This window comes from Amphibalanus amphitrite, unplaced genomic scaffold (genome assembly GCF_019059575.1).
Source record: "Amphibalanus amphitrite isolate SeventyFive unplaced genomic scaffold, NRLGWU_Aamphi_draft 000440F_arrow, whole genome shotgun sequence".
Classification (NCBI taxonomy): Eukaryota; Metazoa; Arthropoda; class Thecostraca; order Balanomorpha; family Balanidae; genus Amphibalanus; species Amphibalanus amphitrite.
The window spans coordinates 2,685-29,556 of NW_024881934.1; the positions used below are offsets into that span (position 1 = coordinate 2,685).

At 47.1% G+C, this 26,872-nt stretch overlaps 1 protein-coding gene across 1 annotated transcript in view; it reads right to left on the bottom strand.

Annotated features, from left to right (window-relative positions):
- Positions 1 to 17,130: 17,130 nt before the first annotated feature.
- The window catches only part of LOC122391498, a 40,062-nt gene continuing 30,320 nt past the window's right edge, over positions 17,131 to 26,872 (bottom strand). Inside the window, exon 2 of the mRNA XM_043385507.1 lies at positions 17,131 to 17,890. Within this exon, the coding sequence (XP_043241442.1) occupies positions 17,385 to 17,890 (506 nt within the window). The 3' untranslated portion in view covers positions 17,131 to 17,384. The remainder of the gene's footprint in view (positions 17,891 to 26,872) is intronic.

The window sequence follows — 26,872 nt, forward strand, 5'->3', positions numbered from 1 at the left end:
ATTTCATGCTAGTTTTGATCACAGACGATGTCTTTATGCATTTAGGCCAGGTCGGGTCAGGTCAGGTTAGATCAATTAGTAGGCGTCCTGCCGGCCATCCATAGAAGTGTCACCTACTACTGATAGCTTCGTAACATGGAACGAAGGCACTAGAACTACTTCGTAAATATTCAAATGGCTGCTAAAATCGAAATCAGCACCAAAAACTACCCTGGAAACAAGTAAAACTCGAAAAAGTGAACCAAGGTCATCAAAAGGTCAATGACCTTGACTTGACCTTCACGTGACCTTGACTCCCACCATTATGCATGGCACCAACATCATTTCACATATTTGAACGTTTAAAACCACAAAAAGACTGGAAACCGCGGATAATGTGAGCTGGCATACGCCGAATCGCGATTCCGGCCAAACATGGTCTCGAGAAATATGCCACAGGTCAAAGGTCAGTTGGGTCAGAGTCATGAAATTTTTAGGTTAGATGTAAAATTGATGATCTCGAGGGTACCGAAAGTTTCGGCGCGATCGGCCGCTTTTTGCGCGAGTAATTTGCGGAAAACCATGGGGTTTTATCCGACCCCTTCCCCCTCCCCCTCCCCACAAGTGCGATGGTTAATAAGGTTACGGTATGTATAAGTTACGCTTGTCATCCTATTCCTAATGAATGTGTCTCAGAAAATATGCATCATATAAATCACGAAGTAAAATTATTCGCGTATGTCCGGAACATACCTATATCGTGCTGTTTGCCCTAGCGCTCCTCGAGTGGGGTGTTAAGATACTCTAATGTGAATATTCCGTGTTCAGGCAAGTTTCGGCAGCCAAACTAGGCGTTGTCTTGTGCAGAAGAAAGTGGCGAACTCGATAGGATATATTTCGGAGTGGAAAAGTGTGGAGAACATTGTTGATTTCCTACATTTATTTAGAATACCATTCCTTCAATATGGTGTCTGTAAGGGTTTTTTGTAAAGGGCATTTTTGTGACCTTAGTACGGTTGTGGCATACTTTCTGTTTGCCATTCCATTCCTAATAAAGGTGCCTTTCAGACGATATGCAACTTTAAGACCTCGCAAGATTAAAACCAACAGGACAGGACAATGAAATTGAGCTATACTTTCGGGCCTTGCTGAGCCCATTGAGTAATCACGCATGAGTGTGAACTTTGGGCGCATTTTTCCTAGTTTTTCTGTGGACATACAGATAAAACAATGCCATATATGAAAAATTCAGACATTTCTTAGCCCTACTGACACAAAAAATAAACAAAAATCCAAAAAATATTTTTTGAATTAATAGGCGCTAGATCGGAAAAATCCCCACTGTGCAGTGGGGGGGGGGGCATATGTTACCACTCTGTCGCGTTTTTTTGCGTGTGAATAAAAAACCGCGGCGCGTAGCGCCGCGCCGCTTGGGGTAGCTTTTGGTACATCAATTTTGGACAATGTGTGAAATTTTTGACCCCAGGTCATGTCAGGTCAGGTCACCAGGTCAAGTTAACTGACCAAGCCTAAAAAAGTTCGCAATCATGTCCAGTCTGCAGTGTTTGTTAGAAAGATTTTAAACTTGGTGGATTGCATGTTGTTATGGGCGCCTACAATTTGTATATCTCGGATTTTTTATATCCGTGACCTAAGGTCAGGTCAGTGGCGTGACCTTTCCATTACAAGTCAAAAATGAAAATGCCTCTAGATCCGTGTGTACGCATCGGAACAGTCCAAATATTTCAGAATCACAATGATTTAGTCCACTCGTTATGACCAAGGTGTCATTTTTGCTGATAGAGAGAGAGAAAGAGAGAGAGAGAGAGAGAGAGAGAGAGAGAGAGAGAGAGAGAGAGAGAGAGAGAGAGAGAGAGAGAGAGAGAGAGAGAGAGAGAGAGAGAGAGAGAGAGAGAGAGAGAGAGAGAGAGAGAGTCATCCAGAGACAGGTCAGAGAGAGACAGGTCATCCGAGGTCACTTGAGGCTACAAACAGTTTTTTTTGCCAATAACTCGCGATTGGAAAGAGATAGAACGCTGGGGATGGTCTCATTGTGTTTGCCTTGTTGAGACGCATCGACTGATATGCAACATGACCTTTTCCGGTAAGGTCATGACCTAGACCTGAGGTCAAATTTTTAAGTTGACCTTTGAAGGTCAAATTATAGTTCATTCGACGCGTCTCGGCGAGGGGAACACGATTCTGGCAATAGAAATGTCGTGGCATTTTGTAGTCGAAAGTTATTGTCGAAAAACACTTTTCGTAAAAGCGGCTATTTTTGGAGTTTTTGCCCTCTGGAGGCTAAACCGTTGACCTGAGGTCAATATTGATTATGACCTTTTCAAAAGAAGAGTTCAAAAGCTATCGATTGCTTTTCCATGCGTTATTCTAGCTACCATAGTTCCTGAGATAGCGGCATGTTTTCTGAAAAATATAATGACAATTGGCAAATTTTGACCTTTGATGACCTCTGGTGACCCCAATATTGCTCTAAGGTGAAAAATGACAAAAAATACTTTCAAACGTACGCCTTGAGAGCTGTCGACTGCTTTTTACCGCGTCTTTCTAGCCCTCTTAGTTTTTGAGTTAGAGTTGGGTGGTAACATATGCCCCCCCTCCCCACTAGGGCGAAGTTGGCTGAGACCGCCACTGGGGCGCGGGTTAACTGATCATCGCTGACCAACGGATTGGCGGGGGGGGGGGGGAGGTTATACCGATGGTACTACGAAAGTGTCTCTGTCCGTGTTTTGACTTGAGTGAATGTGTGAATGCTCTGAATGTAACCGTAAGTACGGATTCTGAGCAGTAATCGCCACGCACTTTGAGATTGTGGATCGCTCATGATTGTTCAATACAATACAATACAATACATTTTTCATTTCTAGCTCAATGATGTTGGTTATAAGACCATCAGGTACGGTTTAGGTCAATTTTCGGTGGAGGTCAGGCCAAGGTCAGGTAAAAAAGGTCAAATTTCAAAGTTGATAGTTTTGTACAAAATGGGTATTGATTCGATGCAGCTCGTCACGGGGAGTCTAATTGTGGTCTTTTTTGGGCTACGAGATCTAGAATTGCTAAAAATTGAGGTTGAAGATTTGACGTCATCAATTTTGAACAGTTTTTTTTTTCGCTATAACTGGGCAAAAAAGAGGCATCGATCTCTTAATTTGGTATGTGGATAGAAGGTGATAAGGACTATCACATACCTTCCGTTTTTTCGAAATTCAAAATAACTTGGATTTTTCGGCTATTTAATCCAAAAAATATATTTTTAATTTTTGGGGGTCAAAATCCAAAAATGTCAAGCTTTCGAGATAGCAGTTTTGTAGTCCTGATGCTTCTACACCTTTTATGTCAATAACATTTTTTTCTGTATCTCTAAAGCTGTAGGCCTGACAGGTCTTCCCGCGAAACCTTTTTTTTTGGTCGAAATTCGCAGAAATGACGTCACTCTGACGTCATTAGCGGCCAACCTATCATAGCCTTTGATTTTTTTTTATTCACAATGTGCAAAAGCTATTCAGGGAGGGTACTGAAAGTTTGGTGACGATCGGCGCAGCGGTTCTGGAGATGTATCGAACAAACTAAAGTGGGGGAAAAAATGCCCCCCACCGCCTGGAAGGTTAACTCGCGCCCGGCTATCGGCGGATTCTACCACCCGTAGACAGGGGGGGGGGGGAGTTTCGGCCCCATAAGATCTCGGAAATTTACCGGCCGATTTTCAAAATTCAAACGGCGTTCGGTAGCCCCACCGCAGAACTACCTTGTGACAAAATTTCACTGACCTCAGTCTAACCGATGACGTCACAGGTGAGGACAAGGGTTGCATTTTCACCGTTTACAGGCATTTCAAGAAATGTGTTTTGCAATCGAGTAAATTGGTAAGTTAACCCGGCAGGCGGTGGGCCTACCAGCCACCTTCCGCGCGGTGGGAGGGGGGCACTTTTTTGCCCCCCCCCGTATCTCCGAAACTACTGGACGGATCCGGAAAATTCAAACGGTGTTCGATAGCCCTGTCAAATTTGTCGAGCGAAACCAAATTTCATTGACCTCGGGGTCACCGATGACGTCACAGGTCAGGTCAAAGATAAAATGTTTCACCGTTCACGGGGCTTCTAGGGACAGCGCTATAACACCGAGTAAAACGCATTTTGTCGAAAATCAGCGATAAGGCGTCAGTTGTCTAGTACATATGTTGCTATTAGAGGTCACTGGTCATACCAGGTCAGGTCACAGGTCAGGTCACCAAAGGTCACCAAGGGTCGCCACATGAGCCCAACTTTACCAAGGTTATGCGATGCATGTTTTATGGCCAGTTTTTCATTTCCAACTCAATGGTGTTGGTTATAAGACTATCAGGTACGGTTTAGGTCACTTTCTGGTAGAGATCAGGTCAAGGTCAGGTCAAAAAAGGTCAAATTTCACAGTTGATATTTTTGCATAAAATGGGTATCGATTCGATGCAGCTCGTCACGGGGAGTCTAATGGTGGTCTTTGTTTTGCGCTACGAGGTCTAGAATTGCTAAAAATTGAGTTTGAAAATTTGACGTCATCAATTTTGAACAGTTTTTTTCGCTATAACTTGGCCAAAAAAAGAGGTATCGATCTCAAATTTAGTATGTAGATAGAAGGCGGTAGGAGCTATCACATATATTCCGGTTTCTTCGAAATTCAAAAAACTTTTTGGATTTTTTGGCTATTATATTCAAAAAGTCTATTTTTTATTTTTGGGGGTCAAAATCCAGAAAAAAATCGAAACACCGAAATAGCAGTTTTGTAGCCCTTTTAATTCCACACCTTTTATGTCGCAACATTTTTCTGTATCTCTAAAGCTGTAGGCCTGACAGCTCTTCCCGCGAAACCTTTTTTGGGTCGAAAATGGCAAAAATGACGTCACTCTGACGTCATTAGCGGCCAACCTATCATAGCCTTTGGAAAAAAAATTTGGTCACCATGTGCGCTAGCTGCTCCCGGGAGGGTACTGAAAGTTTGGTGACGATCGGCGCAGCGGTTCTCGAGATATATCGAAAAAACTAAAGGGGGGCAAAAAAATGCCCCCCCCCCCACCGCCTGGAAGGTGAATGGGAATCATCGATAGAGAAATGTTCGTCAAACACCTATTTTGCTATTTGAGGTCACTGATACTAGGTCAAGTGACAGAGGTCAGTTCACTGAGGGTCACAATATGCAATTTATGGACCATTTGACATGGCAAATGCGGTTATGTGGGTCAGGTAACCTTTGGGGCCAGTTCAGGTTATGTTCTGGTCAAGATTAGGTCAAGGTCACGGGAGTCATTTTTTGTGGCCGAAAATGGCACCTGTTTTTGGCACACCTGTTCATGCATCTTTTTCACACATGTTGTGAAAATTTCAGAACCAGGGCTCTCAAGGTCAGGTCACCAGGTCAGGTTAAGTGACCTCACCTCAGAAAAAGTTTCAATCCTCGTCATAGCTACACCGACTGAACGATCGCCTTGAAACTTTCAGCGATTGATAATAGTAACGGTATGTACAAATTACAAAATGTTAATCTCGGAATTTTGATATCGGTGACCTAAGGCAGGTCAATTTTGCGACCTCTCCATTATAAGTCCATGGGAGAAAATTGAAATGCGCCTCTTCTGGACGAATGATGTTCAAACCTTTCTGAAACATCATATCATAGGTAACCATGACACACTGAATCGGAAAAATGCACCTGTGACCCCTCTGTGTGCCCCTGAGGTCATCTCAGGTCATGAACGGTCACCAGCAGTTTTTTGGCTATAACGTTTGATAAGGACGAGCTAGAGCGATGAAAACACGTCGGGTGCATTCAACTCGACGATACGGATCGACTGGTATGCAACATGACCCTTTCCGGTCAGGCCATGACCTTGACCTGAGGTCAAATTTTCAAGATAACCTTTCAAGGTTAACAATAATTCAATCGACGCGTCTTGACGAGAGGAACACGATGCTGCCAAAAGTAATGTCGTGGCTCTCTTGAGTCAAAAGTTATTGACGAAAACCAATTTTCGCGAAAACTGCTATTTTTACAGTTTTTGACCTCTGGAGGCTAAACCGTTGACCTGAGGTCAAATCTGAGGACATTACTCAGAAAGGTCTGTAAAAGGGCTATCGAATGCGCTTTTCCGCGGCGCTGTAGCTCAATAGTTCCCGAGTTAGCCGTTGGCAATTTCCAAAATTGTTGAAATGGACTACATTTGACCTTTAATGACCTCTGGCGACCTGACCTTTTACCTGACCCAAAAAATGACCGAAGTGTTTCCGTCATTATTTTTGACGCTCTTTTGAATGCCGCTTACCTCATGTAGCTACGTGGCCCAGAGGCCGAGTTAGGCGGGGGGGGGGGGGGGGGGGTTCAGACACCCCCGGCCCGGCGCGGAAGTCGCGGAGCACCGGCCCGGCGCGGGTTAACTCTCGCCAGGCGAGGGCCTTTTCCATTATACAGACGGCGGGGGGGGGGGGTTGGTACGACCCCCTCCTCGCGATTGGCTCCTATGGCACTAAGAAACACCAAACAGGGTAGGTGAGTCCATAGGAGATCTCACCCCTGTAAAAGTTTGGTGACTCTAAGTCAATATTTAGGGGGGTTTTGGGAGGAGAGTATGAGTGCAAAAATTTTGCTAAAACATATCAAACGTTTTTCGCTTATAACTTTTTACCTAGTAAAGGCAGAGCAACAATAAAAGCACCAGTGAACTCAGGACGTCCTTGCGTATCGAATGACATACTTTGTTAACTATTTTAGTGAACTCTGGAATTCAGTTGCCGCTAAGCTAGTCCAATTTTCCCCTGACCTCGTACCGGTTTTTGTGACTTGGTGACCTGACCTGAAAAGACTTGGACTTCAAATTTTTTTAGGAAAGGTGCGAAAAGGCTGCCCCAGACTCCAGAGTGTATGCCAAGGCGCCGTTTTTACGCTATTTGCGAAAAACCTTAGGGGGAGGGGTACATCAACCCCCCTCGCCGGGCGAGGGTTAAGTTGGTAGCGATTTGGCAGCTATTCAATAACCTACCTATCGAAGTGTGTTAATAAGCCTGCTCTGGCAGCCTGACCTGACATGACCTGGCAATTTTTTATTCACGGAATATGCGCAACAAATTTTTAGGAACACCCACTAAGCTTGCGTTGAAAAGCTTGTTTTGTTTGGTTATGGTACAAGAAGCAGATAATATACCTTTTTGCCCCTTTCCGCGAATAACGGTGAAATACGTATTTCGTTCACAGCTCAGGCCAATCTCTAAGGGGTCACTCGAGTCACTTATTTCTTAACCCGCGCGGGGCTGGGGTCTCCAGCCGAACGCGCTGGGCTGGGAGGGTAAATTTTACCCCCCCTGTTATCTCCCGAACTAATGGTCCGATTTGGAAAATTCAAACGCCAATCGAAAGCTCTCATCACGAACTACTAAAAACATGTACTTAATTTAAAGTTTGAGGTCAAGGTCAAGGTCAGGTCAAGGGTACAAATTGCAAGTTTCTACAGTATCGGCCTTGCACCGTAGTTGCCGAAGAATGGAGTCATGGACTGAGACTGATCGCCCAAAACGTGTTCTTAGGCTACCAAGACAATATTCGTTGCATACAATATCATTCAGAGGTCAAGGTCAAGGTCAGGTCAGGTCAGGTCAGGTCACCAAAAAACAAAATATAGAAAAGGGCATGTGCGACACATGTTTTATGGGTCATTTTACTCATAGAATTCAATAGGCACACTCAATAAGTGATATGGACCACCTCTGGATGAATTTCAGGTCAAGGTCAGGTCAAGGTCAGGTCAAGTGAGGTCAAATTTTGAAGTTGGTTGTTAAGGCCTAAAAAGGTGTCTATCTGATGCAGTTTTTTACGGCGAATCGAATGGTGCTATTTTTGTTTCCGTACGAGGTCTAGAACTTCCAAAAAATTCATTTTTCAAAAAATTTGTGTGTCGTGACGTCATAAAATTTTGAATAACTCCCACATTTTTGAACCGATTCTTCGAAAATTTGGTATGTAGGTGCACATAGACCACTTCTCTGACATATATTCCGGTTTTTTCGATAGACTCAAAATTTTGGATTTTATAATGATTTTCCCAAAAAAGTCAGTTTTTTGAAAAAATTTAGGCCAAAGTCCAAAATTTTCAAAAAACTGAGATGGCCATTTGATAGACAAAGTAAAATTACGTATAACCTTTTTTGTTACGTCTTGATTCCTTTAAAAATGAAGATGTTAGCGGCGTTTGAACTTTTGCCGTTTTTGAGGCGAAAATGGCGAACATGACGTCACTAAAACGTCAATTTCTCAAAAAATTTCCGACGGATTTCGCTCAAATTTTCAGGAAACGTGTCAAATTGATGTAAGAAAAGGTACTGAAAGTTTGGCGGCGCTGCGCGCCGCCGTTTTTGAGATATCGCAGAAATTCGCGAGGGGGGGTAAAATTTACCCCCCCCCCCAGCCCCGCGCGGGTTAAAAGGGTCCTTACGGCATCCAAGGGCAATTCCGGCTTTTGAGTGCACCACCTCGGCATTTGATGCAACGAAAGTTGTTGAAATCTGAATATGTGTTACAGGCCGTATGAAAATTGTGTCCGTTTGCAAACGGGCTAGCCCAATCAGGCCATACGAAACAGCCTGAAATCACCGGCCGTTTGCAAACCATGACCTGAAATATCAGACCGTTTGAAAGCGGCCTAGTTAGTTTTCAAAGGGCCTCGCGAAGTAAGATAACCCCGTGCACTGCCGGATCCAGGGGGCCACGGGTTCATGCCCCCAAGCTTGAAAGGGGCCCAAACAGTGGCGCAGCCAGGGGGGGGGTCAGAGGGTCAGCTGACCCCCCAAAATTTCTGTCAGGGGCCCGCTCGAGAGAGAGAGAGAGAGAGAGAGAGAGAGAGAGAGAGAGAGAGAGAGAGAGAGGAGAGAGAGAGAGAGAGAGAGAGAGAGAGAGAGAGAGAGAGAGAGAGAGAGAGAGAGAGAGAGAGAGAGAGAGAGAGAGAGAGGGAGAGAGAGAGGCCCTAATCTAATCGGACGAGCCCGCTTCGAGAAATGCCTACTGGGACACCACGGGTGAGGGGTCGGCCTGGGGCCCCAGGTGGACGGGGCGGCCCCTGGGAGAACGGGCCCGGGCCTCCTGGGTGGATGGGGCCCCCCCGTTGATGGGTCCGGGCCCCCGGGAGAACGGGCCCCGGGCCCCGGGAGATTGGAGAACGGACCCGGGCCTCCCGGAGAACGGGCCCGGGCCCCCGGGAGAATTGATCCGGGCCCCTGGGAGAACGGGCCCGGGCCTCCTGGGTGGATGGGGCCCGGGCCCCCGGGAGAACGGGCCCGAGGCCCCGGGAGATTGGAGAACGGACCCGGGCCTCCCGGAGAACGGGCCCGGGCCCCCGGGAGAATTGATCCGGGCCCTGGGAAAATGGGCCCGGGCCCCCGGGGTGGATGGGGCCCGGGACCCCCGTGGATAGGTCCGGGTCCCCGGTAGAACGGGCCCCGGGCCCGGGTGGACGCCGGACCCCCGGGTGAATGGGGCCCGGCCCCGGGAGAACGGGGCCCGGCCCCCGGATGGATGGGGCCCGGCCCCCGGATGGATGGGGCCCGGGCCCCCTGGTGGACGGGCCCCGGAGCCCCGGGTGGACGGGGCCCGGAGCCCCAGGTGGACGTGGCCCGGGCCCCCGTGTGGATAGGGCCCGAGCCCCTGGTTGAATGGGGCCCGCTAGGGTGACCCGCTTGCTCCGCAAAGCGAATAAGGGGTATTTTCGATCGGTGAGCATTTGGTTGGTCTTGTGTCCGTGGGTGATGTATCCATTTCGGTTGATTGCTTTTTGACGGCTAAGCATTTTGGATTGGGAAAAAATATCCATTGCATCGAGGTGCTCGTGTCTGATAAGCATGCGTTCTACTATAGAACATGTCATGTGTAGTTTATAACAACGGTTGACGTAGGTTATTGAAAAATGACAGCTATCGATGAATTACTATGTAGAGGTTTCCAACATTTATATTTTTAAGAATACTGTTGCTCGTCATGCAAAAGCGATGATTGGATTTTGGACAAAATTGAATGCTCTTTCCAACTATGCCATTTTCAACTGTCAAACGTACCAGGTTATGCAGTAAAACCCGTGTAATTAAGTAAGTCATTAACAAATACCATTCTCTCCAGCGATTTGTTCCACCTTGTTTTTGATCAATTAGCTTTTCACAATTTTTCCATGAGAGGCGGTACATTTCTTTTGCCAACAGGCGTTGTTTGAACCCGCTCCGTCAAACAGTCACCCGAAAATAGCATTAAGTCCCAAAACTGTCCGAAACGTAAATTTCCCAGTATAAGTGCCCTCACGGGTGCACGTGGCGCGTGCCATCCCTGCACCGCACACCATTCGATAGCCCTTTCGATTCTCTACACGATATCCCGTGGCGATTGGGCCCACGGTTATCGAGATACTGCACGGGGACCGGACCAGTGTCTGGCAAATTTAGTCATTTTCGCCCGATTTTGCAAGCCGATTTATACATACATGTAAAGTCCATAACGCGAATTTGCACTTTTTGAGCACGCGTCATGTGCTCGCTATCAATCCGATCGAGCTGAGACCCTCAAAGGCACGTTGCCCATCCTTAATCTATAAGTTGCGCAAATTTCAGCGCACTTGGCGCAACGGTCGGGTCTGTACCCCGCGCTAAGTAACACCATGCCGGGACCTCGATAGCAGACAGAATCTACGTCACCACATCACCACGCCACAACAAACCCGGCCCATGGCAATACATGTCCCATATGAGCGCGTTAACCCTCGCCGGCACAGGCCATTCCGGCCATTTTGCGTCCTTCGACGGCACAAGAGGTACGACCCCTTCGTGACGGCACAAGGTGGTACGACCCCTTCCTGTTTGGCCCATGATCGAGCTAGAGCTTCGCGGGAAATACGAGCGTGTTCCCCGTGACGAGAGCAAGCCGACGATACCCAATTTTAAGGTTCTTGGTCATTGGTTGACCTTCCAGGTCAGGTCAATGACCGAAAAATCGGGAAAATCGGGACCTGTTAGAACGTCGTTAATTGTGGCTGCTATAGGGTTTTTCGGGGTACTGATCATGAATAGTTATCATGTTTGTTTTGATCACAGATGATGTCTTTATGCATTTAAGCCAGGTCAGGTAAGGTCAGGTCAGGTCAACCAGTAGGGGTCCTGCCGGGTATTCGTAGTACCTACGTGCCAGCCGCCTCTGGCAGCTTAGTAACATGTTACGAAGGCACCAAAACTACTTCGTAAATGTTCAAATGGTTGCTAAATTCGGATTCAGCTCCAAAAACTAGCCTGGAAACATGTATAATTCGAAAAAGTACCGAGGTCATCATAGGTCAATGACCTGACCTGACCTTCAGGTGACCTTGACATTCACCCTAATGCATGGGAGCAGCATCAACTCACATGTTTGAATGCTTGAAACCACGAAAAGACTGCAAACGCGCGGCTAATGCGAGCCGGCATATGCCGAATCGCGATTCTGGCCAAACATGGTCTCGGAAAGTAGGTCACAGGTCAAAGGCCATTTGGGTCAGGGTCATGAAATTTCTAGGGTAGGTGTGATCAACGCGAGGGTACTGAAAGTTTGGTCGCGATCGGCCGTTTTTTACCCGAGTTATTCGCGAAAAACCTTAGGGGGGGGGGGGGAGGTTGCATCATCCCCTCCCCCTGTGCCGGCGAGGGTTAAAACTGCTTGTGAGCGAAATCACGTAATGAAGAAGAATAAAGCACAATCTACTACAGCAGCCAATAGATGACTGAGTTAGGACAGGCACGTGGGACTGCTTAAATCTTGTCCGACAGAAGCAGACAACAGTTCAGTTTGCATATATGCTATGCATATTGCAGAAGGGGCACATTTCGGCCTCGAAAGATACGAATTCATACGTCATAGTAACATATTTCTGTCATGGTCAATTCACGTGGAAATTGAACACCGGGTGATTACCGAACTATTTTTCTATCAAAATTTTCCGATTCAAACTCGCTCAGGGTTATCATGCAGGTAAAGGGGGCCCGCTCAGCAGAATGCGTATGAAATATGGAAAGATTCTGAAAAATGGGTGGGGGCCCGCACACTAGGGGGCCCGCTTTGGAGGCGATGACCCCCCCGAAACGAAATCCTGGCTGCGCCACTGGGCCCAAACATACCTATATTTTGGCCCCCCCCCAAAAAAAAAAACAAACACTTAACCCTCGCATGTGTGCTGCGTTTGCCAGCTTCTAATGTATAGGGGGGGGGGGCGGGGTCGGTTGGACCACCCCTTGCCGTTTGGCCCCTGATTGAGCTAGAGCTTCGCGGAAAAAAGAAGCGTGTTGCCCGTGACAAGAGGAAGCCGATGATGCCCAATGTTAAGGTCCTAGGTCATTGGTTGACCTTCCAGGTCAGGTCAATGACCAAAAATCGGGGAAAATCCGGCCAAACATGGGTTCGAGAAATAGGTCACAGGTCAAAGGTCACTTTGGTCAGGGTCATGAAATTTTCAGCGTAGGTGTAAAATTGATCAACTCGAGGGTACTGAAAGTGTCGTTGCGATCGGCCGCTTTTTACGCGAGTTATTCGCGAAAAACCATGGGGGGCCCATCCGACCCACCCCCTACACATGCGAGGGTTAAGAAAAATAATGTGAGAGGGTAGCGTAGTAGGTAGAGGGAAACTACCGTATCAATAAAAGTCTGTGAGCTTGATAAAAGTGTTGGTCTTGTCTTCCCCCAAAAAAGTCTTGTTACCTACTTTACCTCTCGATCGACGTGTGAAGTTATCGTGTAAGTTATCATGAAGCCGATCGCGACGAAGCTCAAGTACCCTCATGTTGACAAAGTCTGAAAATTTCATGACCCTGACCCAAGTGACCTTTGACCTGTGGCCTATTTCTCGAGACTTCGTTTGGCCATGATTGAGACCATGTTTGGCCGGAATCGCGATTCGGCGTGTGTCCCCGCGTTTGCAGTTTTTGGTGGTTTAAAACGCTCAAACATGTGAAATGATGTTGGTCCCATCAATTGTGGTAGGTGTCAATGTCACCTTAGGGTCAAGGCAGGTCATTGACCTTTGATGACCTCGGCGCTTTTTCCGAGTTTAATATGTCTCTAGGATAGTTTGTTTAGCTGATTTTAAATTTAGTATTTAGCAACTATTTCAACATTTATGAAGTAGCTTTAATGCCTTCGTAGTTCGTATCATGTTACGTAGCTGTCGGTGGTAGTAGACACCTGCTATACCCCTGCCCATAAGTACCCCTACTGGTTGACCTGACCTGACCCGACCTGACCTAAATGCATGAAGTCATTATCTATGATCCAAACTAACATGAAATTCGTGATCAGCACCCCAAAAAAAACCATTACAGCCTTACTAGAGGAGGTTCTGACTTCTGACAGGTCCTGATTTTCCCATCTTTTGGGTCTGTGACATGACCTGGGCGGTGTTTCACGGCAGGCTGTTAACCCGCGAGTTGCTGGGGGGGGGGGCGTTAAACGCCCCCACTTTTTTCGCCGGGCCATAGCATAAAAACGGCGCGCCGCAGGCACGCCAAATTTTGGGTACCTGTAGGGAATTGATTGAAGCTTATTGTGACAAATTTTCAAAAAAAAAAATCGGTCGGAAAATTTTTGAGATATCGAGGTTTTAGTGACGTCATGATTTCTGAGTTTTCGACCAAAAACGGCATATGTTCAAAAAATCATATAAAATCACAGAATAGACATACAGACATGCCGTAAACGCCATTAGACTGCCAATACCATGAACAATCAAATGGCTATCTTCGATTATTGATTATCGTTCCGCATTTTCCAAAATCTTGAACTGAATCTTGGCAATTTCTCGCGACTACTTGACGACCATGATACATGAATTTCTTAAATTGAACTTTTTGAGCTAAACACGTACACATATGATAAAATGAATGTCACCATCGTGCTCTACGCCCCAAATTACCCATAAAACATGTGTCACAGGCTGCGAATATCAGTTTTGGTTTTCGGGGATATGTGCCTACCCGGTTGACCTGACCTTGACCCTGACCTATGCTTGACTGACCCCTACAAGGAGCTGACACTCTTGTAGGCCTTATATGATGGATTGTGCACCGTTTTGACAGCGTTTATGACGAGAGGCGCCCATTGCGAAGTCCTGAAATCAATGCTACTGAAAGCCCGATTTCAGGTGTTTTACCTGACGTTGACCCGACCTGTGACCTCAAAGTTCAACTTTAAAGTACTCATCTGAAGCGTCTTGTCGCGTTCTTTCGTTTGCCGCCTCGTGCGTTTCGCTGCGCCTATTGGTTCTCGAGTTATCGGCTGGGGGCGTTTAACGCCCCCCCCCCCAGCAAACGGTGGGTGGCGAAATACCCCAGCAACTGCCGGGTTAACCCGCGCCCCGTAGGGGGGTGGGGGCGAAACTGCCCCCTGTCCTTTTCGGTCGATATCTCCTAAACGGCTGGAGATATCGCCACCAAACTTTCAGGACCCCTCCGGGCATCAATTTTACACATTGTGACCAAAAAATTTTTCCAGAGGCTATGATAGGTTGGCCACAAATGACGTCATAATGACGTCATGTTCTGTCATTTTCGACCGAAAAAAGACCTTCGCGAGAAGACCTGTCAGGCTTACAGCTTTGAAGATGCAGAAAAATGATCAAGATATAAAAGATGTTAAGTTAACAGGACTGCTACAAAACTGCTATCTCGGATTTTTGAAATTTTTGAGTTTTGACCCTCAAAAATCAAAAAAGCATTTTTTTTGGATATATTAGCCAAAAAATCCAAAACGTTTTTTAAGTTTCGAAAAACTGAAATATATGTGATAGTACCTACCGTCTTCTATCTACATACCAAATTTCAGATTGATGCTTCATTTTTTGGCCAAGTTATAGCGAAAAAAAAACAATTCAAAAATGATGACGTCAAATTTTCAAACTCAATTTCTGGCAATTCTAGACCTCGTAGAGCAAAACAAAGACCACCATTAGACTCCTCGTGACGAGCTGCATCGAATCGATACCCATATGATGCAAAAATATCAACTTTGAAGTTTGACCTAATATGACCTGACCTTGACCTGACCTTCACCAAAACGTGACCTAGGCTGGCCCCAAAGGCTGCCTAACCCACATAATCGCATTTGTCATGTAAAATGGACCAAAAACATTTATCACACGACACTTTCATATTGTGACCCCCGGTGACCTGACCTCGCTGTGACCTGACCTGGTATCAGTGACCTCATATAGCAAAGTATGTGTTTGACGAACAATGTACAATCGATGGTTTTCAATGAATTACCAATTTACTCGATTTCACAACACATTTCTTGAAATGCCTGTGAACGGTGAAAATCTTACCTTTGACCTGACCTGTGACGTCATCGGTTTGACCTAGGTCAATGAAATTTGGTCACAAGTTAGTTCCCGGGTGGGGCTATCGAACGCCGTTTGAATTTTGAAAATCGGCCGGTAACTTTCCGAGATCTTAGGGGGGAGGGCCGAAACGCCCCCCCCCCCCTACGGGTGGTAGGGTCCGCCGGTGGCCCTACGGGGCGCGGGTTAACGCTGTTGGCGCTTTTGGTTTCCATGGAGGCGTCAACAAGCCTAACCTACAACAGTACCGAAGGTTGACCTTAGCTCGCGGAATGCGCTGGCGGCGGCTGGCAGCGCGACCGTGAAACACCGCCCTGGAAGGTCAAACCAATGACCAAGGACCTCAAAATCGGGTATCATCGGCTTCCTCTCGTCACTCACGGGCAACACTGTTGTTTTTTCCATGATCTCTAGCTTGATCAGGGGCTGAACGGCAGGGGGTCCAAGTTCCAACTGACACCTCCCAACCCGCGAAGGCTGCGCCAAGCACCGACCCGGAGCGAGCTAACTGGTCGACAAAAGCAATTTGTAGTGTTTTCAAAGCAATATAAAGGCACGGGTCGGGTGCATAGGCGGCGGAACGGGGAGGGCACCGGGGCACCGTGCCCCCTTTGATTTCGGCATTTTAACCCTCGCCGGCCGAGGGGGGGGGGGGGTGGGTGCCGCCCCCCCCCCCATATGTTTTTTTTCGCGATAGCTCCGAACACGCTGGCGATAGAGAGCTGAAACTTGGCATACCTGACCTTTGATCCAAGCCGCATCTTTTGACACCAACTACATTTTTGGGTCAGGTCAGGTCACTGACCTATGATGTCATAAGTGAACCTCTGCACTGTCTTCAGATGTCGCAACTTCGCAACGCCCTCACTGCCAGAGGAGATGTCACAGGGAAATGAAACTTGCAGGATCTAGTATCCATTATGAGTCTCATAACTTGTATAGGTATCTCGGATTTTCCCTAAAGGTCATATGAGGTCAGGTCATTTTTGTGACCTCACCATTATAAGTCAATGGGGAAAAATGAAAACTGCTATTCTGGCGCCGGGAACGATCTCCAACTATCTCAAGCACACATAATCGTGATTTGATGCACTCCTTGCAAGGTTAGATGCGTCACTTTTGCAATGTTGACCTTCCGTGACGTCATTTATGACGTCATCAAGGTCATATTAGTTTTTTGTCAATAACTCCCGATCAAATTGAGCTAGCGAGTCGAGAAAGCCACCAATGGACTCAGGAAGACCTGCCGAATCGAATGGTATGCGAAATGACCTCTTTCGACCAACTTCGTGACCTGGGGGTGCTGACCTGACCTTGACCCGAGGTCAACACCCCAAGTTGACCTGACCCGGACAAAAAGTATATCATTCGACGCGCCTGAGCGAGGCGAACACGATGCTGCCAAAATCGCGGCTCTGCGGCAGTTTTTTGCGAAGTTATTCACCAAAAACTGAACCGTACCTTGGGGCACTTGACCTGACCTCAGAGGTCACCGGTTGACCTAGAACCTTAAAATCGGGTACCAATCTCTGCGTCTCGTAACGGCGCACACGCTCGTTTTTTCCGCGACGCGCTAGCTCCACCAGGGGCGAAACGGCGAGGGGGGTCGTACCCGCCCCCCCCCCCCTCGGCCGGCGCGTATGTAGAAAACCAATAGGTCCGGCGAGGGTTACCATTAGCCCTATGGGCGTGTCATGGAAAGAATGGGACCAAAAGTCGGCCATGCCCCACCCCTCCCCTTAATTGAAGGTGTTCCGCCGCTACTGGTCGGGTGGGCTACCATTTTTTTTTTTGTTGAAAAAAAATTATCGTTTCAGGGCTGTGACGAAAAATAAGTGGCCTAAATCCGATGAGAGAACAGGATTTGGGGATACCCTAGGTTTGGTTCCTTGCATGAGCTGCCCCCCCCCCCCCCAACGCAAGTCTGGATCCGCCAGTGGTCCAGCTGCAGTCCAGCCGTACCTGCAGTCCAGCAGCAGTCCAGCAGCAGTCCAGCCGTACCTGCAGTCCAGCAGCAGTCCAGCCGTACCTGCAGTTCAGCAGCAGTCCAGCCGTACCTGCAGTCCAGCAGCAGTCCGGCAGTACCTGCAGTCCAGCAGCAGTCCAGCCGTACCTGCAGTCCAGCAGCAGTCCATCCGTACCTGCAGTCCAGCAGCAGTCCAGCCGTACCTGCAGTCCAGCCGTACCTGCAGTCCAGCAGCAGTCCGGCCGTACCTGCAGTCCAGCAGCAGTCCAGCAGCAGTCCGGCCGTACCTGCAGTCCAGCAGCAGTCCAGCAGCAGTCCGGCCGTACCTGCAGTCCAGCAGCAGTCCAGCCGTACCTGCAGTCCAGCAGCAGTCCGGCCGTACCTGCAGTCCAGCAGCAGTCCAGCCGTACCTGCAGTCCAGCAGCAGCAGGTACTCGGGGTTGCAGATGTACGGCGCGTAAAAGCCGCTGTAGTAGAGGTTGTGGAACAGCCGCGCCGAGATGAAGCCGTCCGTCTCGCCGTCCGGCTCCAGCGGCTGTGGCGTCCGCTTCAGCTTGTACAGGTCGGACAGCGCGGCTGCAACAACACCGACCCGGGTTCAATTCCCGCCGCGGGAACTTTTCGCCGGGAGGGACGCTATCCCCGGATAACATAGTTACATGGTTCGAACAACATTTTCTGCTCTAGTACCAGGGTAGAAAGCCAAAGAAGTAATATTTTTCTGCATTTTCCACGTAACATTTTTACAAAATATTTCCTTATTCATGTGCAGTCGTACTCTACGATGACAGCAATTATATTTCTTAGAAAGCAATTATATTCCAATATGCACAGGGCTGTTCACGAAAAACTAACACATTTCAAAACAACTTTTTGGCCAAGTGAGAGCTCATAGACACTTCATTTGCATGTTTTTTGAAAGGCTGTTGAAAAAAAGTTTTCTGTGGGCATAACTTGCTTAACCCGTGCCGCGCTGAGGGTGGGGGGTGGGGGTTAAGCGGCTCAGATTTTTCACGAATTTCTCAAAAACGGCGGTGCTCCGTGCCGCCGTTTTTGGTACAGATGTTTATCTTTATACGATAACAATAACACGTCAAATGTATATTTAAACACACACAAAGCTTTCGGTATGAAAATACCTTGATCACTGTGTTAACAGAAATGAGGACAGAAATTGTCACCGGCAGCTTGTACAAAAATATAAAATATCACTCGAAAAATAGATCACAATCACGAGATTATCTATCGGGGTCCTGCCACTAAGCTTACTGCGCATGTTGCTAAAGTTATAAATCCAGTTCTAGTATTGATGGTATCGCGTGCTGATATGTGAGCCGCTTCTAAGATTTTTCGTGTCGTTTTTCGTGCGCCCTTCTCTAATAATCGAGTTGCTCCCCAGTTCGGTAAATGGTGAGATTGTTCGGCATGTACGACGATTGCGTTCGATGTTCGATGAAACTTAAGGTCACTTTTATGTTCTTTAACCCGCGCGGGGCTGGGGTCTCCAGCCGAACGCGCGGGGCTGGGGGGGTAAATTTTACCCCCCCCCCCTGTTATCTCCCAAACTAATGGTCCGATTTGGAAAATTCAAACGCCAATCGAAAGCTCTCATCACGAACTACTAAAAACATGTACTTAATTTTAAGTTTGAGGTCAAGGTCAAGGTCAGGTCAAGGGTACAAATTGCAAGTTCCTACAGTATCGGCCTTGCACCGTAGTTGCCGAAGAATGGAGTCATGGACTGAGACTGATCGCCCAAAACGTGTTCTTAGGCTACCAAGACAATATTCGTTGCATACAATATCATTCAGAGGTCAAGGTCAAGGTCAGGTCAGGTCAGGTCAGGTCACCAAAAAACAAAATATAGAAAAGGGCATGTGCGACACATGTTTTATGGGTCATTTTACTCATAGAATTCAATAGGCACACTCAATAAGTGATATGGACCACCTCTGGATGAATTTCAGGTCGAGGTCAGGTCAAGGTCAGGTCAAGTGAGGTCAAATTTTGAAGTTGGTTGTTAAGGCCTAAAAAGGTGTCTATCTGATGCAGTTTTTCACGGCGAATCGAATGGTGCTATTTTTGTTTCCGTACGAGGTCTAGAACTTCCAAAAAAGTCATTTTTCAAAAATTTTGTGTGTCGTGACGTCATAAAATTTTGAATAACTCCCACATTTTTGAACCGATTCTTCTAAAATTTGGTATGTAGGTGCACATAGACCACTTCTCTGACATATATTCCGTTTTTTTCGATAGACTCAAAATTTTGGATTTTATAATGATTTTCCCAAAAAAGTCAGTTTTTTGAAAAAATTTAGGCCAAAATCCAAAATTTTCAAAAAACCGAGATAGCCATTTGATAGACAAAGTAAAGTTACGTATAACCTTTTTTGTTACGTCTTGATTCCTTTAAAAATGAAGATGTTAGCGGCGTTTGAACTTTTGCCGTTTTTGAGGCTAAAATGGCGAACATGACGTCACTAAAACGTCAATTTCTCAAAAAATTCCCGACGGATTTCGCTCAAATTTTCAGGGAAGGTGTCAAATTGATGTAAGAAAAGGTACTGAAAGTTTGGCGGCGCTGCGCGCCGCCGTTTTTGAGATATCGCAAAAATTCGCGAGGGGGGGTAAAATTTACCCCCCCCCAGCCCCGCGCGGGTTAAGTCTCGTTTCGACCCCCCTCCCCGTTTCTCCCACGTAGCTTTTGTTACACCCACCACAAGGAATTTCGTATACTACACTTTTCGGAGAATCGGATGTGTCGGACGTCTCTTTCGGTCTTCGTTTAATCATCTCGTGTATCTTCGTTCCCGTGTTCGTTGCTACTCGTACGCCTGTCTTCTCAAGTGATTTAGAAATAACCTCCGCGCTCTTGAAGTTTGGAATCGATATCCATTTTCGCTTTTTCCTTCCTTGTTCTTTTTCCTTTTGTTTTGGGTTCTTCTTTATTCGTTCGGCCTTTTGCTTTTGCCGAATGAGATACCCCTTCGGGTATTTCAGTTTCGTGAAAGCGTTGTAAATATGTTTAAACTCTTCGTCCAGGAACTCCTCATCACAAATTCTCATTGCTCGTAAAAAGAAACCTATAACTATACCACTTTTCACACGTTCACTGTGGCCAGAGTAAAAATGAACATAATCTTCTTTGTTGGTTGGCTTTCTATGTACCTTAAATTTGAAACCTGTCTCTCTTCTGATGATGCACGTGTCTAAGAACGCTAGTTGGTTATTTTCTTCGTACTCGATCGTGAACTGTATTTTCGCATTGACGTCGTTCAGTTGCGCTAGTTTTTGTTCCAGATTCGTGTTTTCTGGAACGATCACTAGGACATCGTCCACATATCTCATCCATATGGAGCTGGACCCCATGACTTCGAAGAAATTTGATGCTTCCAGAGTTTCCATATATAAACAAGCGGCTACTGGGCTGAGAGGAGATCCCATAGCCAGTGTATTCTTTTGTAAGTATTCTTTTCCGTTGAATGAAAAACAGCCAAACTTCATGCACAGAGAAACTAATCTGATATAATCTTCCTTTGGAAGTGGGAGAGAATCCTCATCAGTGGTGCTTACCACTTTTTCGATTGCTTCTAGGGCACCTTGAATGGGGACGTTGGTAAAAAGGGATTTCACGTCAAAGCTTGCCATTTTCATATCCTCTACGTTTTCTATTTCTTTCAGTTTAGACATCATGTCTGATGAGTTCTTGAGGTGCGCATCGCTGATAGATCCGAGGGCCATCGACAATGGTTTTGCCAGTGTCTTAGCCAGATTGTGGGGGGCGCTCCCAATACCGGATGTAATCGGGCGCATGGGTATCCCGTCCTCATTCTACATTATCTTTATACATATTTCCCATGCATGTTGTGAAAATTTCAGACCCGGGTCCTTCAAGGTAAGGTAACCAGGTCATTTTCAGTGACCGTCGCCTTGCCCTAGAAAAAGGTCAAAGGCTCGCTATAGCTACACTGACTGAACGATTATTTTGAAACTTTCAACCATTGATGAGAATATTAGATGATATTAGCATGTATATAATGTTTATCTCATATTTTTAACATATGTGACCTAAGGTCAGGTCAATTTTGCGACACCTTCATTGTAAGTCAATGGGAGAAAACTGAAATGCGCCTCTTTTGGACGAATGCCGTTCAAAACCCTCTCAAACATCGGTCCATACGTAAACATGACACACTGAATCGGAATAATGCACCTGTGACCCCTCTGTGTGCCCCTGAGATCGTTTCAGGTCATGAACAGTCACCATCAGTTTTTTTTTGCAATAACTTTTGATAGAGACGTGCTAGAGCGGTGAAAACACCTCAGATGTGTTCAGCTCGACGATACGGATCGACTGCTTTGCAACATGACCTTTTCCGGTCAGGTCATGACCTAGTCCTAAGGTCAAATTTTAAAAATGACCCTTTAACCCTCGCCGGCACAGGGGGGGTTGATGCAACCCCCCTAAGTTTTTTCGCGAATAACTCGCGTAAAAAGCGGCCGATCGCGACGAAACTTTCAGTACCCTCGCATTGATCAATTTTACACGTTCCCTGAAAATTTCATGACCCTGACCCCAATGACCTTTGACCTGTGACCTCTTTTCCGTGACCATGTTTGACCGGAATCGCGATTCGGCGTATGTCGGCTCGCATTAGCCGCGCGTTTGCAAGCTTTTCGTGGTTTCAAACGTTCAAACATGTGATTTGATGCTGCTGCCATACATTAGGGTGGGTGTCAAGGTCACCTGAAGGTCAGGTCAGGTCATTGACCTTTGGTGACCTCGGGTGACCTCGGCTCACTTTTTCGAGTTTTACATGTTTCTAGGCTAGTTTTTGGAGCTGAATTCGAATTTAGCAACCATTTGAACATTTACGAAGTAGTTTTGGTGCCTTCGTAACATGTTACGAAGCTGCCAGAGGCGGTTGACACGTATTACGAATACCCGTCACAACCCCTACCGGTTGACCTGACCTGACCTGACCCGACCTGGTCTAAAAGCTTAAAAACATCATCTCTGATCGAAACTAACACGATATTCGTGATCAGCACCCCGGAAAACCACATAGCAGCCACACTTTACGACTTTCTAACAGGTCCCGATTTTCCCGGTTTTCGGGTCATTGACCTGACCTGGAAGGTCACCCGATGACCTAGGACCTTAAAATTGGGTATCATCGGCTTCCTCTCGTGACGGGCAACACGCTCGTTTTTTCCGCGAAGCTCTAGCTCGATCAGGGGCCAAACGCGAGGGGGGTCCGTACCAACCCCCCCCCCTTGTGCCGTCGAAGGACGCAAAATGGCCTGTGCCGGCGAGGGTTAAGGTCAAATTATAGTTCATCCGATGCGTCTCGACGAGAGGAACACGATGCTGGCAAAATAAATGTCGTCGACGGACGCCGCCCGCAGGTACCTGATTCTCGGCGGGACGCTCCTCCTCCCTCAAGACGTGGCTCGTCTGGTCCGTGCGTGGTTCAACGGAAACGGACCGCCGCCCACCAGCCGCAGGCTCCGGTTCAGGGCGGCGGTTCTCAGCGTCCTCCGGTGTCGTCCGTCCCTGACTCGGTCCGCCGTCATTGTAGCCCGATCCTGTGGTCTCCGTCGTCGGTCCTGCGGTCTCCATCGCCGGTCCTGCAGTCTCCACTGTCGGTATCTCCGTTTGGGCTGGATCTGCCGCTCCGTCATCGTCCCGGTATTGTGACAGGCGCTGTGTCTGGCTGCCCGCCGGCTCCCTTGACCACTCCGCTTCCCGTGATCTGGTGTTTCCAGTGGCGCCGGCGCGCTAGTTCTGGTGCTCTGGGGAGCCGTTCTGGTCTCGAGGCTCCGACATGATTTGGATCAGTCGCTCCAGCGCAGCCGGAGAACGGATCGGCCGAGGACGGTCGCCCCGTGCTACCACCACGAATGAGATGCCTTCTCGCGTGAAGACGGTGCTGATTTGGCGCCTTCTTTTCAGCTGTGTCAGCTCTTGAAAGATGCTCTGCCTGAGTGGAGAGAGGCATTCATTGCGCGCTTTGCGAATGCACTTTTCCGCGGCGCTATATATAGCTCTATTGGTTCCCGAGTTAGCCTTTGGCATTTTCCAAAATTGTTGAAATGGACTAAATTTGACCTTTGATGACCTCTGGCGACCTAACTTTTGACCTGAGCTCAAAAATGACCGAGGTGTTTCCAACATAATTTTGAACGTTCTTTCGAATGCCGCTTACCACGTGTCGCTACGTGGCCCAGGAGCCGAGTTAGACGTGGGGGGGGGGTTCAGACACCCTCCGGCCCGGCGCGGAAGTCGCGGAGCACCGGCTCAGGTTAATAACTGAAAGTGGGTCGTGTGATGCATGTTTTATGATATATTTCGGAAGCCAATTTTATAGGAAAATAGTAACCTGTCCCCTGAATGTATGACATTTCTTTAATCATAGTAACCCTCGCCCGGCGAGGTATGTTGATGCAACCCCCCTTACGTTTTTCACAAATAACGTAAAAACGGCGGCGCTACTGCCAAATTTGGCATAACCTCTGGGGCAGCCTTTTGGCACATATCCTGTAAAGTTCAGTTCTCAGTCATTTCAGGACGGGTCAAGGTCACAAAAACCGGTACAAGGTCAGGGGAACTTGGACTAGTTTAGCGGCAACTGAATGCCATAATTTTTGTTGATAGTGTGAGTGCTATGGCACGTAGCGCTACCAAATTTCAGACATGACTTGGGGTGTCTATTTGCCACTTGACCTAAGTTTCAGTGACCTAAGGTCAGCTCAAAAGGTCACAAAAACGTTACATTTTGAATTAAGATGTTTAGTCGTAAAAATTTATCATACAGATCATGGTAAGTCTGTCTTGTAACCTAACAAAGTCTACTATTAGAGACATAACAATACCTGCATTACAGAAAGTGACACCCGTGGAGTCTTGCATATTCCACCTCTAGCCCGTTCGCCCAATTGCGCCCACTGGCACAATTTTCCCAGCGAATCGATGGGCCCGCCGCCGCCCACGGTTCGTCGGAAGGTCATCTCAGGCTCCAAAGAAACGATATATGCCATTCGAAAGCTGACGGTGAGCTGAATAAAAAATGTAGTTTTTATCAAAATCGATCGATGACCTGTTTTGAAAATCGCGTTTTTGTAAAAAAAAAAACTTTATGATTTTTTTATATAACGGGCTGTCCCGGGCATTCTTAAAAAACACAAACATGTTTTTCCAGTTCCAGTGAAAGCTGAACGCCAAACGAGCAATATTTAGCGAAGCAGTAGGCATTTACAAACATTAACCCTCGCCGGCACAGGGGGTTGATGCAACCCCCCTAACTTCCTAAGGTTTTTCGCGAATAACTCGCGTAAAAGCGGCCGATCGCGACGAAACTTTCAGTATCCTCGCATTCCCACTCTAAAAATTTCATGACCCTGACCCAAATGACCTTTGACCTGTGACCTCTTTTCCGAGACCATGGTTGGCCGGAATCGCGATTCGGCGTATGTCGGCTCGCATTAGCCGCGCGTTTGCAAGCTTTTCGTGGTTTCAGACGTTCAAACATGTGATTTGATGTTGCTCCCATACATAAGGCTGGGTGTCAAGGTCACCTGAAGGTCAGGTCAGGTCATTGACCTGTGGTGACCTCGGGTGACCTTGGCTCACTTTTTCGAGTTTTACATGTTTCAAGGCTAGTTTTTGGAGCTAAATTCGAATTTAGCAACCATTTGAACATTTGCGAAGTAGTTTTGGTGCCTTCGTAACATGTTACGAAGCTGTCAGAGGCGGTTGACAAGTATTACAAATACCCGTCACAACCCCTACCGGTTGACCTGACCTGACCTGACCCGATCTGGTCTAAATGCTTAAAGATATCATCTCTGATCAAAACTAACGCGATATTCGTGATCAGCACCCCGGAAAATCACATAGCAGCCACACTTTACGACTTTCTAACAGGTCCCGATTTTCCCGGTTTTCGGGTCATTGACCTGACCTGGAAGGTCACCCGATGACCTTAAAATTGACGATGACCTTAAAATTGGGTATCATCGGCTTCCTCTCCTGACGGGCAACACGCTCGTTTTTTTTCCGCGAAGCTCTAGCTCGATCAGGGGCCAAACGCGATGGGGGGGGGGGGGGGTCGTACCCCCCTTGTGCCGTCGAAGGACGCAAAATGGCCTGTGCCGGCGAGGGTTAACCCGCACCCCGTTTGGCTCTGCCGAGCAACGCGCCCTGTTGGGGGGGGGGGCAATTTGCCCCCCCCTAAGATCTCGAGAACCACGCAACCTAGCAACAAGCGGCAAACGGTGTTGGATAGCCCTATCAGTGAACTACCTTGTGACCCAATTTTATTGACCTAGGTCAAACCGATGACGTCACAGGTCAAGTCAAAGGTCGAATTTTCACCGTTTACAGGCATTTCAAGAAATGCGTTGTAAAATCGAGGAAAACGCATTTCATTGAAAATCATCGATGGGGAAATGTTCTTCAAACACATATTTTGCTATCTGAGGTCACTGATACCAGGTCAGATCACAGAGATCAGGTCACTGGTGGGTCACAATATGAAAGTGTCGTGTGATACATGTTTTATGGTCGATTTTACATGACAAATGCGATAATGTGGGTCAGGCAGCCTTTGGGGCCAGCTTAGGTTACGTTTTGGTCAAGGTCAGGTCAAGGTCAGGTCAAGGTCAGGTCAAAGTCAGGTCAAATTAGGTCAAATTTCAATGTTGATATTTTGCATAAAACGGGTATCGATTCGATGCAGCTCGTCACGGGAAGTTCAATGGTGGTCTTTGTTTTGCTCTACGTGGTCTAGAATCACTAAAAATTGAGTTCAAAATTTGACGTCATCATTTTTGAACAGTTTTTTCGCTATAACTTGGCCAAAAAACGAGATATCGATCTGAAATTTGGTATGTATATAGAAGAGCGCAGTGACTATCACATATATTCCGGTTTTTTGAAATTTGGAAACTTTTCGGATTTTTTTAGTTAAAAAAACAATTTTTAAATTTTTGGGGGTCAAAACCCAAAATTTTGAAAATCCGAGATAGCAGTTTTGTAGCGCCGATTTTTGTCTACTAGACCATATAAAGAACTTTGAAATTGCTTGGCAATTGTAGATTTAGTGAGCGTTTCAAGATTGCATGTTTTTTGCTCATTTTTGCTCGAACATGACCTCAGTTTGACCTCAATAACTCCTGACCTAAGGTAACCTAAGACTTGAAATTTGGCGTGAAGGTGTCAAATTGATGCCCGGGAAGGTATGGTGTGCAAGTTAGAACCTCTTGCCTTTTAACCCTCGCCCGTAAACGGCGATCTGCCACCTTCGCCCATGCAGGGGGGGGGTTGGTGCGACCCCCCCCTTGGCGTTTGAAAACGGAGCGTCGTAGAGCTTAGCGGAAAAGACCAACGGATTGCTCTCGCCGAGATCTCGCGATTGGTGGTATATTTTTTGGTCCTAGGTCAACATTTGACCTACTTTTGACCGGTCAAAGGTCAAATTTTCGGAAAAATAGACTTTTTTCAACTTTCGGCGGCGATTGCGGCAAAACGGTGGGAGATATCGACTTGAAACCTTC